Source organism: Mustela erminea, chromosome 11, assembly GCF_009829155.1.
Source record: "Mustela erminea isolate mMusErm1 chromosome 11, mMusErm1.Pri, whole genome shotgun sequence".
NCBI lineage: Eukaryota > Metazoa > Chordata > Mammalia > Carnivora > Mustelidae > Mustela > Mustela erminea.
In genome coordinates this window covers 35,390,518-35,406,373 of record NC_045624.1, presented here as the reverse complement: position 1 = coordinate 35,406,373, position 15,856 = coordinate 35,390,518, and the positions used below count along the sequence as shown (strand labels likewise).

General features: G+C 34.9%; 1 protein-coding gene and 1 long non-coding RNA gene across 2 annotated transcripts in view; both read right to left on the bottom strand.

Moving 5' to 3' along the window:
* Positions 1-4,237: 4,237 nt before the first annotated feature.
* Positions 4,238-9,023, bottom strand: LOC116569365. The gene is made up of 3 exons (XR_004276997.1): positions 8,696-9,023; positions 5,693-5,798; positions 4,238-4,450 (listed from the first exon to the last, which is right to left on the bottom strand). It is a non-coding gene; the product is annotated as an uncharacterized LOC116569365 (long non-coding RNA).
* Positions 9,024-13,086: 4,063 nt separating this feature from the next.
* The window catches only part of PPP1R3A (protein phosphatase 1 regulatory subunit 3A), a 40,377-nt gene continuing 37,607 nt past the window's right edge, over positions 13,087-15,856 (bottom strand). Inside the window, exon 4 of the mRNA XM_032305553.1 lies at positions 13,087-15,689. Within this exon, the coding sequence (XP_032161444.1) occupies positions 13,308-15,689 (2,382 nt within the window). The 3' untranslated portion in view covers positions 13,087-13,307. The remainder of the gene's footprint in view (positions 15,690-15,856) is intronic.

The following is a 15,856-nucleotide window of genomic DNA, read 5'->3' as shown; positions in this document are numbered from 1 at the left end:
TTAATTCCAGTACAAACATAAAATTCTAAATTCTTATTACTTAAATTTTTAGCACTCATCAAAGAGAATAAAAGACAATATACTCAATATCTGTTGCTATTGTTAAAACTAGTATTGATCAATCAAACCTTTTAAACAAAGCCTTTCTTAGGAGTAACCTTAGGAGTAAACTATCTCACTCTATCACTGTGAGATTATCTTAAATGGGCATTATTAAACAGACAGGCAGTGCATGTACTTTTCTTCTCCCTTTAATACCATTTCAACTAACATGCAAGACTACGTTTTTCTCCCTCCAGTTCCCACCTGCCATTTCCTGGGATGTGACACATACAATACTGGGCTAAATACAAACATTTGATAATGCTCACGGGGTGGAGCTCCCCTTCTCATGAGAAAACACATACTGAAACCTGGAATACAACCTTCATAAGCTACAAGTCTACAAAGAGTAAATAGCCTCCCTGCTAAGACCAGCACAAAAACAACCAACTGACTTTGCAGTTGACAGAATCTGCAATGTTTCTATTGTCCCCACAGCACAGAAGCCCCCAAAATGATGATAGGATTAGTTCTGCATATGAGGATCAAGATGCCAAGTGAAAACAACCACAAATTGGGATCGAGACAGGGAGAAACAAACTCAGAGAAAGAAAGTGACAAATGAGCTTATAAACAAAAATTCTAAAGCACATGAAGAAATCAAATACAGCTAATCAAAGCGAGAATTGGCACATTCACTCCAAGCTAAATTAATTTTATGAACTATGCCGATAAAGACTTTGAATATCTACATTTATGATACTCGAATTGATCAATGGAAGAATTCTTCTATTTTTAAATAACAAGGAATTATTTTTTAAAAAGAAGAAAAATGAAAATGGCTAGTCATGAAAGAGAAAAATTCTATACATTTAAATAAAAATCATGGTTATTAAAATTTGAAAAATAATTTTTACATTAAGTAGAAGAGAAAACCAGTGACTTGGAAGAATAATTTAAGGAATTCATTAAGAATGCTATATAGAGAACAAAGAGATAAGAACTGTAAAATATAAACTTAAAATAGCATGATACAAATAAATTCAAATATATTAATTAAAAATCTGTAAATGCCTCGAACTCACCTATTAAAAGACAGATTACAGATTGGATTTTTTTTTTAACACAGCCATAGTTGCTAGCAAGAGAGATGAGATAAAGTGATGTGAATACTAACCATAAGAAACTAGTACAGCAATATTAATATAAAGATGGTATAGAATTTAAGGCAAAATGTTAATAAAGATATCATGGACAAAAAGAAAGGGAAAAAGTCACATAAGAAATATTAACAATAATGAGCTTATTTGCAACTAAGAACTAAGAGTCTTGAAATATTTAAAGCAAAACAGGCATCATTACAAGAAGAAATGGATACCTCTATAATATTAGTAGAAGGTTTCATGGAATGCTAGTTGAAGCAGACTAAATATTGGTTAGCATGTGGTTTTGAACAACAAACTTAGAAAGCTCAACCTAGTAAATATATACAGAATTCTACATCCAAAAAAATGAATCCATACATAGAATAATAATTAAGTTCATAAATAGTAGATTACAGATGAAGTGTTATCACAGTTCAAATAATTGACAATAAATCATATTCTATGACAGTAGTCTAATGTAATTTGACACCAAAAATCAGAGATCATTAAATAAATTAACTGTCCTGTTAAATAACACATTTGTGTGTTAAATTCCAGTGGGAATTGTGGGAAACAGGAAATAATTACTAGTGAATGGAAAACTAAAAAATATTATATATATGCATATATACACACACATACATGTTCTGAGGCATAGATAATTATCTCAAGACCAGTTCAATTCAGATAAAAATGTTAGCTTTATTTTATAGTGTTATATGAACTTTATTTAAGAAAAGGATTAAAAATAAATGAGGTATACATTCACCTCAAAAAAAAAAAACAAAGAAAAGGATTAAAAGCAATACAAACTAGTTGTACTAATGTGAGACTTTTTGCAAAATGCATAAAGAATATCAGTATGCAAAAATCAATAATGTTCCTATACACTATTGGTATAACCAACAAGATATCAAACTAATAACTAATAGAACTGGTGAGAGATTTTGGCAAAGTAATTGAATAAGTGACACATAAAAGTCAAGTCTTACAATATATTAATAATTTCCCAAAAGAAATATAATAGGAAAAAATAATTCATTCACAATAGCACCAAAATCCGTAAAGTATATAGGAATAAATCTAATACGAAATGGGCAGTATACTAATGGATTATATTACAAATAATAGTTGAAAACAAAAAATACACTTTTTGTAGAAGAGCTCAATATTTTTAAAATGTCAATTCTCTATTGTACACAGAAAAAAATCCATTAAAAACAATTTTCCATGAAACTTGATAAGCTGATCCTATAATTCAGATGGAAAAGCAAAGGGCCAAGAGTTGTAGAATTTTAAAGAACAAAATATAGGAAATTTACCTCACCAATATAAAGATCTACTTTGCCTCCCAATATCAATATCTACTATAAATTATAGAAATTGAGGCGTTATAGGAGGACCCTTGTGATGAACACTGGGTGTTGTATGTAAGTGATGAATCAATAAAATCTATACCCGAAACTAATATTATATTATATGTTAACTAATTGGAATTTATATAAAAACTTAGAAAAAAAAATTGGGGCCTGGGCGCCTGGGTGGCTCAGTGGGTTAAGCCACTGCCTTTGGCTCAGGTCATGATTTCAGGGTCCTGGGATCAAGGCCCGCATCGGGCTCTCTGCTCAGCAGGGAGCCTGCTACCCCCTCTCTCTCTCTGCCTGCCTCTCTGTCTACTTGTGATCTCTCTCTGTCAAATACATAAATAAAATCTTAAAAAAAGCACGGGGTGTGGTGCAAAAATAATGAATACTGTTATGCTGGAAATAAAAAAAAAAAAAAATTGGGGCCTTATAGGTCTACAAAAGGAAAAAGAGAGGCAAAAATATATCCACAAAAATCCATTACTTTCTGCCTCCAGTTACTGGGACACAGTGGATTCCATCTAGAATGAACATTTTATTCAGATAGAGCCAAATGAATTTCTGTCTCCTAGGAGTTTCGAACTGACATCCAGAAAACTCTAACCAGTTAACTTTTGGACATTTACAATCAGGTTGTAATATTGCTATTGGAGAATTCTATTTTAGGAACCACATGCCTAGAAGAGTAAGTCAAAAGAGAAAATCCACTGACCAAAACAGAAAAATGAAGTAGACATGGGGGAGGAGGAGTTGGGAAAACACAACTGAGAAACCCCAGTTTTGACGACTTTTCTTGTTCCTATTGATGCCTATTTTCACTCTAGCCCTGGAGTAGTTGTCTTATTTCTTTATGATACATTCTTCTTCTTCTTTTTCTTTTTTGTCCCTTAAACTACTTTGAGGGGTTTTGGTTATTTCCAGACAAAGCACTTTGAGAGAATGAGATTGACTATTATCAAATTCCCTTTGGCTTTAACAATTTAAAAAATGATGCCCAACTTTATAAAATACAAAGATCTTTACACCTTCACCAATAGAATAGCTTTATAGATACATAATATTGACCCCAGTGATTTTTTTTTTTAAATGAGGAGAGAATATATATAGAAGGACCAGTATTCAAAACCTGCTCCTCTTTGTCTTATGTGGGTTGAAGACAGCTAAAGGCTTTTTTTTTTTTAATTTCTTTTACTTCTTCTTTATTTTTTTTTTTTATTTCCCTCGAGAGAATGGCAACTTCATTTTGGTTTTTAAGGAAAACGTGCTATTTTTCCTGCACAGAAAACTGGATCAGAGTCCATTTCTTTTTTTTTTTTTAATTAAATTTATTTATTTTCAGCGTAACAGTATTCATTATTTATTTTTTTTTAAGATTTTATTTATTTGTCAGAGAGAGAGAGGGAGCGAGAGCGAGCACAGGCAGACATAATGGCAGGCAGAGACAGAGGGAGAAGCAGGCTCCCCGCCGAGCAAGGAGCCCGATGTGGGACTCGATCCCAGGACGCTGGGATCATGACCTGAGCCGAAGGCAGCTGCCCAACCAACTGAGCCACCCAGGCGTCCCCAGTATTCATTATTTTTTCACCACACCCAGTGCTCCATGCAATCCGTGCCCTCTATAATATCCACCACCTGGTACTTAAAAATAGAACTTCCTTTATGACCCTGCAATTGCACTCCTGGTTATTTACCCCAAAGATATAGATGTAGTGAAAAGCTAAAGGCTTTTAAGACAAGTATGCTAACCTTTTGCCATTCATTCAGCAGGAACATATCTTGTGGTCTTAACTTATGATAGTAGTTCTTTAGGTAGTATTGCATACACACATCTCCTAAGTAGAAGTGAAAGAAATGCTTCCACTTGAATCCATTGCCATTCACTGTCCGAGCACAGCACACCTGTTTTGAAGTGAGTCCAGAAGTTAAGGTTATTGCAAAGACCAAACTAGATGGAGGGACACCGGTTCTGTCTTCAAATGTCTTTGTCTCTCACTGAATATCTTAGGTCATTTGTTTAAATTTAACTTATTTTGGCTACTGTAATGCTATTGGCTTATGTCATGTTTGTTAAATGCCAGTAATATGGTCTAATTTGTTTCCACAAAATTTTTCTTCCTCTTACAGATAATGAGAAGAATGTATACTCATAATATAGCTTCCAACAACATAGACTATTATAATTTTGAGTAACATACAGTGGCTACCATAGCTTTTGTAAAGGTTTTTTTTTATCTTGATAATTCTGCTTTGGCTATCATGTATAATGTAGTTATCATGTCCTGAGCCCTCTGAATAGGGTATAAGCTATACTGTCTAGTTCCACAGTGTTATAATAATCTTGTGCCAATAATGTAAATGACATCTTTCCAATGGCTTTTGACCAGTGCATTCTTTAAAAAAGTCCCTGCTTTTGTTTTTTAATCATTGCTCTCAGCAATACTGAATCAGCAAAAATGTTGCACTTCTTCACCTATGTTGACCAGTGGCTGGTATATCTGAATTATATTCAGCAATCCTAAGGACAAGAATTTTGTCTGTAGATTATAGAGGTATTCATATTGGATGCTTCCCCTTTTATTCATGTGACACAGAGTGATTTATACCTACTAGCTAGGATATTTTTTTTTAAGATTTTATTTATTTATTTGACAGAGAGAAATCACAAGTAGACGGAGAGGCAGGCAGAGAGAGAGAGAGGGAACAGGCTCCCTGCTGAGCAGAGAGCCCGATGCGGGACTCGATCCCAGGACCCTGAGATCATGACCTGAGCCAAAGGCAGAGGCTTAACCCACTGAGCCACCCAGGCGCCCTAGCTAGGATATTTTATTGGATTTTTAGGCAGACCTTGTAATTTTTCAGTCAAGTCATGTGACTTTTGAAAATGAAAATAGTACTATTAATAATTATAGAGAGACATCAGGCAAAAATAAGCACTATACCATTTACATCAAGATGTATCTTCACTGTAATTATTAAGATTGTAAAACTTAATTCTAATGAGATATTTGGAGGGTCTTATTGTTATTTCCTTGATGCCTAAAATTATAGTGTTAAAAAGATGGCACATCCCTGAAATCAAAATAAAGTGTTTACAGGACCAAACAGTCCTTCCTTTGTGCCACTTCTTTTCCTAAATCTTACCTCTATTATTGAACTGGTCACAAGATTGCAATTGCTGATTTATGTCTCCATCTCCTTTGCTCACTCAGAATAGTATATGACATGGGACTGGTGTATTTCTTGGGGCCTGGAAGAGAATCAGTGTATATATATTTTTCTAATTGAGGCCATCTGAATAAATTGGAAAGAACAGAATAGTTTTAGGAGCTTTCTTTTTTTTTTAGGAGCATTATTAAAGATAGGATTATCTGTGGAAAAGATGATGTGTTACATGTAATGCTTTTATATACAATTTAACACCATGTAGCATGTTAGAATATGACTGTGGTTCATACCATAACTTAGTATATCTGAATTGAAGGAGCAACACAATGCAATGGTTAAGAGGGTCAACTCTGGAGAAAGTCTACTGGAGTCTGAATCTAGACTTTGCCACCTACTAGCTGTGTGACCCTGGAAAAGCTAGATTCTCATTGTATCCATTTCTATCTGTAAAATGGGAAGGTTAATAGGATGTACTTCTCTCATGGAGTTGTAAACATAAATGAGTTTTTGTACATACAGGACTTAAAACAGTGCCCAATTATTGTAAATGCTTGAGACCTGGCTATTGCTTTATTGTTACAATAACTCTTACTATAATAGTTATAGTGTTATTATTACTACTATTATTATTAAAGATGAACTTCACATGCACAGATCAATAGAGCTATAGATGTAGATATTATACTCAAATATCCAGACTAGCTGGGTGCTGAGCAAGAATGATTTTTCATTCACATAATGAAAAATCAATATGTTGCACTTAAATTAAATACTGGTTTAAGGATGGGGATAAGAAAAAAAAAAAAGGATGGGGATAAGATAAGACAAGGTAAGCCAAATAATTCACATGGGAGAAAATAACTAATTAAAACTGAAATCTGTAGGATTTACCCCAAATATTGAAGACAGTGAAATGAGGAACTTTGTATGAAGGACATTTATAATCTCTTATCTTTACTTCCTATTTCCCTTTTCAACTTGCAAAGAATAGAAATGTATTTAAAATATTTCCATTTATGTCTATGAAGTTGGGAAATTATCTTTTCCTTAACCTTTATTCCTTCCTTAGGTAGGAGTCAGAACTTTTTCACTTTAACATGGAGTTTTGTGTGCATAACGAAAATGACAATTGAATTTCTCAAAATTCATAGATTAATTGGGAAGAGTTGTTTGATGTATAGAAAGCATGATATAAATATCATTTTATAATGTATGTATAAACATTATTTAAATGTGTGATATTTTCATAAATGCTCCATGCTAAAAATATTTTATAAATTGAACATTAAAAGGCTCCTACACGAAACTATTAAAAGTAGAATATGGTTTATTTAAGTGTTTACAAAGAGAATGTCTAACCTCTTAGAGTGATTTTTAAGCACCACCTCTCTATTGTTTGATATTATGTTTTATAGAGTGCATCTTTAGGAAATTTGAAATCTGTTTCAGAACCAAATCAATACATGATATCAATGAATTCTACAATACAGTAAATGTGTATCTTATTTTACTTTTAAGTCTTAAGAGACTAATTTCTGATGGTGTCAAGCTGTTACATGACATGATACTACATTTGTAGGCCATACACTGCTTTCCTTTAGAGTCTGCTGCAAAAATAGGCATATTTTTGTGTTACCATTTTAATTTCATATCGAATATATAAAATAAGTGTCTTCAAGGAAAGGATAACTCTTTTACATGTCATATCATCTGCATTACTACACACTGTATTATAGACTATGTTCTCTGCCATTCCTGTTATTTGTCAGATGTTGGAATACCCGTGTACGTTTATATGTGCGTGTGCCTGCGTGCTTATGTGAATATATTTGTAAATATGTATATACAGACTCTTCTATATGTTAATATGGCAAATGTTTTCTTTTTAAAAAATCCAGTGACTGTTTTTGATGGTTGTGCTATTTGCTTAACCTGAAAAGTTGACATGCAGAACAGGTGTGAAATTGAGAGATCAGCCATTTTCAAAGGGCATGGCAGCAGTTGAGAAGATTGAGTTTCTTACACTTTATACCTTGTGATGTTTGTTGGTTTTTAAGCGACTGCACTACTTTATCTGAAAGCAGGTCTTGTTCTATCAATTTTCCCTTCAGTGAATTAAGGTATACATTATTATTCTTTTGATATACAATCTGTGTGTTATTTCCCATGAAATAGAATGAAGAGAATGTTTCCCATGCTAAGAAGAATTCATAAATATAGAAAATCAATTTAATTATTAAGGGAAATGGAGAGAAAGGATTGCCTGTCTCTTTTCCACATCCCAAACCCCCTGCATTACTTTGTCTTGTTTTCCTCTTTGCCCCTTTCTATGTGGTCTTTGAAAGTTCACCAAATTATCCTAACTTTTTTTGACTAAGTTTACTCGTTTTTTTTTTTTAATTTTTTATTTTTTATAAACATATATTTTTATCCCCAGGGGTACAGGCCTGTGACCCACCAGGTTTACACACTTCACAGCACTCACCAAAGCACATACCCTCCCCAATGTCCATAACCCCACCCCCCTTCTCCCAACCCCCCTCCCCCCAGCAACCCTCAGTTTGTTTTGTGAGATTAAGAGTCACTTATGGTTTGTCTCCCTCCCAATTCCATCTTGTTTCATTGATTCTTCTACCCACTTAAGCCCCCATGTTGCATCACCACTTCCTCATATCAGGGAGATCATATGATAGTTGTCTTTCTCTGCTTGACTTATTTCGCTCTAGGAACAACGCCAAAGGCAAGGGAAGCAAGGGCAAAAATGAACTATTGGGATTTCATCAAGATCAAAAGCTTTTGCATAGCAAAGGAAACAGTTAACAAAATCAAAAGACAACTGACAGAATGGGAGAAGATATTTGCAAACGACATATAAGTTTACTCATTTTAAAATCAGACCTCAGAGTATCTTGTCTACATTTTAGAAACAAGATAGGAAGGAGGCATCACTGCAGTTCAGTTTTATCCACAAGTACTGACCAAGGATTCCTTGTGAGAGGATGGAAGGGAAGAAGAAACCGTTGTCCCTGTCCTGAACAAGCAGGCAGTCCAGTGAGGATAATTACTCAAATGCCCACTGCATGCAGGAAGATGAGTGTCCAAAGAGATCTGAAAACAAAGATATCCCACAAACTGAACTAGGAGGAGACTTCAAAAGAATAAGGGCTTGAGGTGTACGTAGAAAAAATGTACAGAGTTGGACTGGAAGAGTAAAGATACCTAGAAGTGCCCCAGACAAAGGGGTGTACAAGAGCAGCCACAGAGGAACAGAAGTGCATGGCATGGTTTGTTTGTTTTTTAAGATTTTATTTATTTATTTGACAGACAGATCACAAGTAGACAGAGAAGCAGGCAGGGGGAGGGGGGGAGCAGACTCCCTGCCAAGCAGAGAGCCCGAAGCAGAGCTCGATCCCAGAACCCCGGGATCATGACCTGAGCCGAAGGCAGAGGCTTTAACCCACTGAGGTGCATGGCATGTTCTAAGGACAACATGACTTGCTTGACTGACAGAGGACTTCAGGCAGAAAGCAGTGGGAAATAAGGCCTTGTGGTTCAGGTGGGGTGTTAGGGATGATGCACTAAACCAAGACCAGTAACTTGAATAGGCATTGAATGAAATGTTTTCCAAAATCAAGTTGTGGAGGCATCTCAGTCAAATAAAATTGATTTACTCATACCACTCTTTATTATCATGAATATAGAGAATTGGATATATTAGGGGAAAACTTAAGGAATTTTTCCTTAAATTTTTACATAATATATTGTTTCACTTTGAAAAATGAAGGTGTGGTGCCTGGGTGGCTCAGTCAGTTAAGTATCCAGCTCTTGATTTCAGCTCAGGTCTTGATTTCAGGGTCATGAGTTGGAGCTCTCCCATATCAGGCTCCATGCTGGATGTGGAGCCTACTTAAGTTAAAAAAAAAAAAAAAAGAGAAGGTAATATATATGTATTTAACAAATACAGAAATAACACAAAACAAAAATGCTGAACTTTTTAAAGAGTCATTTGTTTAATAAGTTTTTAGCATACTACAATGACGACATTTCATGAAAAACACGTGATTGTTCAAAGCTAGGCTAGCGAAAATTTTAATTTGCTGTTCGAAGAGGTTCAGATAAAGTTATGGAAATGTATTAATGACCAAACCTATTTTTAACAGATGAAAAGTAGATTACGTTGCCATGATTTTTATTATGAACTATTTCTGAAAATAGAAAAGGCAACTTAATTTAATTAAATAAATAGAAGTAACTTCCTTAGTTGTTCTCTTCACACATGTGTACAACTGTGAAGACACTGGGAAAAACATGGTCTCCTATGTTTCTTTTCATACTTTGTTGTAGAACCAAGTTTGACCCTATACCTCAGTTCCACAAGAACTGGCTGAGGCAGAGTTCAAAGAACAAAAGACAGTGCTTATTGCATAGTTCAGTTTCTGTATTCACTCTGAAAACTTGAAAGAGCGAGCAGAGATTCTGGTATCAGGAATCAGTGGATGAACTGGCGCTGGGGATGACAGTCCTCCTGCATGCATCTTTACTAGTTCTCCTGCTAGTTTGTTCTTGTTTTACTTTCTGTGCTTTTTTAATGTATTTATATGCAAAATTCAGCCTAGTACAAAAGGCAATGCGTCCTGGTGATGTGAATAACATTCATGACTGAAAAAAAATGATCAAGAAAGTGCCATGAATGCAATTTGGGAAAATGAAGTCGTTTATATCCTCAAGTTGGTCTGGATATTTTTAAGTTTTCCATTTACCCAGTAGACCGATTTAAGATCACAAGTAAGAGATGATCCTGTTTCTCTCACAAAACAGTGACAATCACTATTTCATTATCAAAATATTAGAACTCAGCAGGGAAGCGTAACTGCATTAACCCAAAGTTCTTGAATGTTGCAAGGTGAGTTCTTTCACTGACTCATTTCCATTTATGTGGAAAATCTATTGGGATATCGATGATATTCAGATATGTGATTTTTAAGATAGTTGATTTTACTACCTATACTTGCCAGTTAATTTTCAGAATTGTGTTTCTAATAGAAGCTCAGCAAAATAAAAGGTGATAGTTATTATATCACATTTCTTAGGCACAATAGGAGGCAGATGTGTAATGCAGTTCTCTGTTTATTTTTCTGCCACGCCCTCTTTTTGCCTTTGACCTATACTTGGGGTGGGGGGGGACACAGTGAAGGCATCTATACTTATAAAAATTACCTTGTCATGATGATTCACAGTCGAATCTTTATTAACCAGGGGCTCCCACTTCTTTCTGAGATCCATTTCTCTTGCTCGTCATAATGCTGTGATCAAAATGGGTTGCAAAAATCTACCCCTCCACCTAGCAACACTTTCCTAAGTTCTTATGACTTTATTTCAAATTCTTCATAAGAAATGTTTGGAAAGTCAGTTAAATCACCCATTATTTCTTCACTGCATGCAGAGAAATACACAATTAAATATTTTAAAGTCTTTGAAACTTCTATTGTCATATTACAAATACATAATGAGAAGGTTTAGTAAGTTAATGTTACCAAAAGTTAAGTAAAAGAAAAAAATTCATTCTTTATGTATAAGGAAATAATTATAGTTCGGGCACCTGTGTTAATAAAGTAATGTAGTGTTCTTTGCATTAATAAGATATGGCATATTGACCGAAACTCTTAAAGGTAGAATGCAAAAACCAAGCCATTAAGATCTGAAGAAATACTAACCTTAACTCTGCTGTAATTTGGACCTGTCAACAAAATTATCAGGATAGCAATTTTAGAGATAATATTCTAGGTATGGCCCTACAGTATTCCACTTGTATTTAATGAAAATGTGCTTTCTCAAACAATCAAATATTTGCCCTAAGTTCTACTTCAGGATGTTTGTATTTGTTCAACTAAAAACTTAAAGTCAAGCATTCAATTTCAATGGGACTTGAGACAAGCATACAATTAGGGATTTGGAAATAGTTGTGTACCTAATGAAAATTAGGGAAATCATTTACTACTACATGAAAGTCAGTTTAAATGCTTTGTTCTCATTTTTTACTCCCATAAATGTATGTTTCTTAGAAGCATGGGATGCTATATGCAAGTTTTACTCATTAAATTTACCTTTACAGATAAATAGGTTATCTTTTCTCTCTGAAGATCATGTTACATGCTCTATGAAGGAAGTTCCTATGAAAAAGAAATCACCCAAATGGACCCCCTCAGTGTTACTCTCTTCCATATTCCTGGCCAAGTCAGAGGTATCAAACTACATACCTATGCATCCTCCCTGAAAACTAACCATTCAGGGTATCAAAGGAAGTACTGTGCCATAGACCAGAGCACAGGATTTTTGGATCTAACAGTCCTTTAATAAATGGTTGTTGAAATCTTATATAAAAATCTTCACATTCCCACTATGTGACCAAAATGATTAGTTCCATTATTTAACATACTTAACCATAGATAATAACAGCAGCTAAAGTCACTGCTATCCGGGATATTCATTTTTCCCTGAGTAGATTTCCAGGTCTACTTATCTGCCCACTAAAACCATGAGTTATCATCTAACAACCTGATGATTATGTAACAATCACAAATGATTAGTTCGTCTCTATATGCACCTTGGAAAATAATTCATTGTCTTATAAAAAAAAGATTAAAAAATTGTTTGAAGACAAAAAATACTACCAAGTAAAACAGCTCATTTGGAAGTATCTTTTTAATTATTACCATTTAATACTTGATGCTTTATAGGTACAAATTCATTCTGAAGCGATGCTTTTGGAACTTTTCATTTAAAATCTAAACTGAATATTTGACATTAAAATTGTTCAGCTGTGTTATACTTTCTCTTCTTTGTAAGACAAAAACATTGCTTATTGACAAGCCACCCACAAAATTTTGTAAACTGAGAGATCATCTCCCAATTGTTTCAGTTTTTGTCAGATTTGGCTTATGAGTGCTCTAACTTTGTAGGTATATAGGAGGTAAAATATCTGTGTATAAAGTATTATTCAAGCAAAAGGTCTTTAAGTTTATGCATTTCAATATACATGGATATTGCTCTTAAAAATATGAAATCAAAGTTTAAAGATTTGATCTATCAAAATGTGCTGATAAATGATAAGGGATAAATGCAAATTCGATGGTCAATACCAAAAGACCAAAAAAAAAAAAAAAAAGGTCCTCTACCATTGTTCATGTTTTATCTATTTTTTAAAAAACCGTAGAAGAAAAAATACCCTAGGGGGGAAAAATTGAAGCTTTACTGCAAAAGAAATGAATGCAAGAAATGGCACTTTAAGTAGTGAAGAGACGTGAAGCATTGCAACTTCATAGCCTGCTAAGGAGCAACAGCTGTACCTAATTTCAACTTGACGTGCTTCAGATCTCATATTCATATAGGTATTTAATGATCCAAACATAATGGTCCTATATAGAATAATTACTTATATGAAGGAGCAAACTTCATACGCATTCCTTTTTAAATGATCCTTCAAGAGAAAAACTGCACTGGCTCTTTGAACAATGAATAGTCTCTTTCACCAATCCAAATGTTTGGGACTAAAAAGCTTATCTTTTACGAGAAAATAATAATAGTGGTGAAGTTACTTCTTTTTGACAGACTCTTTTTGTTTCCCCCCTTCCCAGGAAAGCCAGTACAATGAAAAAAGGTAGAATGCCAGGCCAATTATTAAGTCATACTGGTAGATGGTTACAAGAAATATCAGAAACAAAAGGACATAAGGGACTTTAGAGTTGGTGTATTTCGAAAGCAGAGATTCGCTGCTTTCAGTTTGACCTTCCTGGGCAGGGAGACTAGTGGAAGTAGAGCTCTCAGATTGCTTGTCACCTGAAGAGCCCAGTGATTGTCCAGAGGCTAATCCTTCATTTTCATGCCTTGCCTGTTCCACGTTCTCAAGAGCTTCGCCGATGAAAATCGTTGACCGTAGAGATTTTTCTACACCGTGTTCTCCTTGTTGAAAAATCTGGCTTTTAAATCTTTCTTTGCTACTACCTGAGGTCTCTGTTCCTGGACTTTTAGAAACTTCTTCAGGTATAGAACCAAGATGAGGGTGCTTCTCAACACCCTGGATTTCACTTGTTGGATTACAATTATATTCTGATTTAGTAGAAATAGATTGGAGAGTCATGGTAGTAATTATATTTTCTACAGCAATTGCCTGTTCATGAGATGGCACTGAGGTTTTAGCATGGTGATTGGAAACGTGAGAGCCATTCTGAGAAGCTCTGTTAGTGTCTGAGTTTAAAGCAGAATGAATAAGAGCATCTCTATCTCGTTTCTTTAATTCTTGGACCTGTTTATGATCTTTAGTTTTTGGAAATGTTTTTTCATCTTTTGGTAACATCCCCAAATGTAAATCCAGTTCTGATGCTGCTTTTTGATTGCCTGTAACAACTTGTAAGGATTCTTCTACAGATGTGAAATTTCCAATGCCACATTTCTTCCTGTCATGTGTCTTCCCAGGATTGTACATAGATATGGTTTCTTCTTTCTCCATTTCATCTACATGTACATTACAAATACCTAAACGTGATTCCTTTTCAAAATCATTGTCATAAATTACACCTCCTGTATCTCGTTGACAAAGGGTATAATGTGAATCATCATTTCCCCCTTCATGTGGATCAAACGCTGTTTCCTTTACCTCGATGGGCCTGTCACTTCGTGCTGTCTCTTGAGGTACCTTAGCAATTATTGCTTTTTCTCTAGCAGACATGCTTTCTAGAGCACTTTCTGATGTTGTCTTAATTATATAAGCTGTACCTGCTTCTGCTTTCTCAGTAACACCATGATCAGCTAGAGAAGACAGTTCACAGCTCACTGTTTCTTGGCAGGTAAACAATTCTTCCATAGGAGTAGCTTTCAAACTCCTTGTATTATCTCTTTTTTCCCACATGTCTTCACAATCTGCTTGTTCTTTGATCTGTTCTGTCCTATTTGTCTTGCTTTCTCTTGCTTCTCTCTGACTTTCTAGAACATTCCAACTTTGTTTTTGTTGTGCATTCTTATTCTGATCTTCACGATTAATCCAATCTGATTTTTCTTCTTCAACTTGGAAAAGGCAATCATTCCTCAAAACATTTCCACTTCTTGGTGAACAAACTTGGCCACGCATCCCTCCTAAAGTAGTGCCTTCACTAGTCAAGAGATCACGTCCTGGAGTTGGTAACACAGCTTTTTCCCAACTTAGACTTATTTTTGGCGAATGAAACATATCTGCGCTGATTGCCTGGTTGGGAATTGTGGTGTCTTTACTCAGCTGAATGGTTAGGTCTCTGTTGCTAGCTGCCGCCCCTTCTGTACTGATTTCAGAGTGGCCCATCTTCCTTTCTTGGTCGTGTAAGATTGAATGAAAATTTTTGCTTTGTTTTACATTAACACCTAACTGTATTCTTTGCTCCTCCTCCTCAGTCTTACGATTGTCATAACCTTTCTTAGAAGACCCTTTTTCCATTGATTCTTCTGAGTGGAAATCTCTTCTTAAACATTCCCAATCTTTTATTTCAATTTTCTCAGCTCTTCCTTCATGTTTTTTATTAAAGTTGTCTGCAACTAGTTGATCTGAGGAGGGACAAGATATTTGCACTCTGGCTCTCCTTTTCGCGGGATTAGCATTATCATCCAGTACTTCTTTGCTGCCAAGAGGTAATCGCACTAATTCATTACTGCTAGTATCTCCCAATGGTGGCTCGATTTCTCCTCTATCTGTAGTAATTTCCTCTGAAGGTTGATGTCTACACTTATTTTCTGGGGAATATTTTTCAATACAATAAAAATCCCCCTTTAAGGGGCTTTCTGCTGATGAACTTGGAGACAAAGACCTTTTAAACAAGTCAGGGTGTACTTCACCATGGCTTTGCTTCTTCTCTAACCCCTCAGCTTTATTTGGAAAATTGACCGGATCTATTGCAAAGGTATTCTTTTCATCTCTGGAAGCAGTACTTCTTATTAAACATTGATTTATCTTAAGGGATAAAAAACAAAACAAAACAGATAATGATCAAATTATTTTAAATATACAGAATGAATTAGATAGATTTCATTAGTGGGGCTAGCAATTAACTCATAGATTTCCTTGATTCGTTTCATTTGTGGATTTTGTATAAATTCTGAAAGCCGGATGTTTTGGGG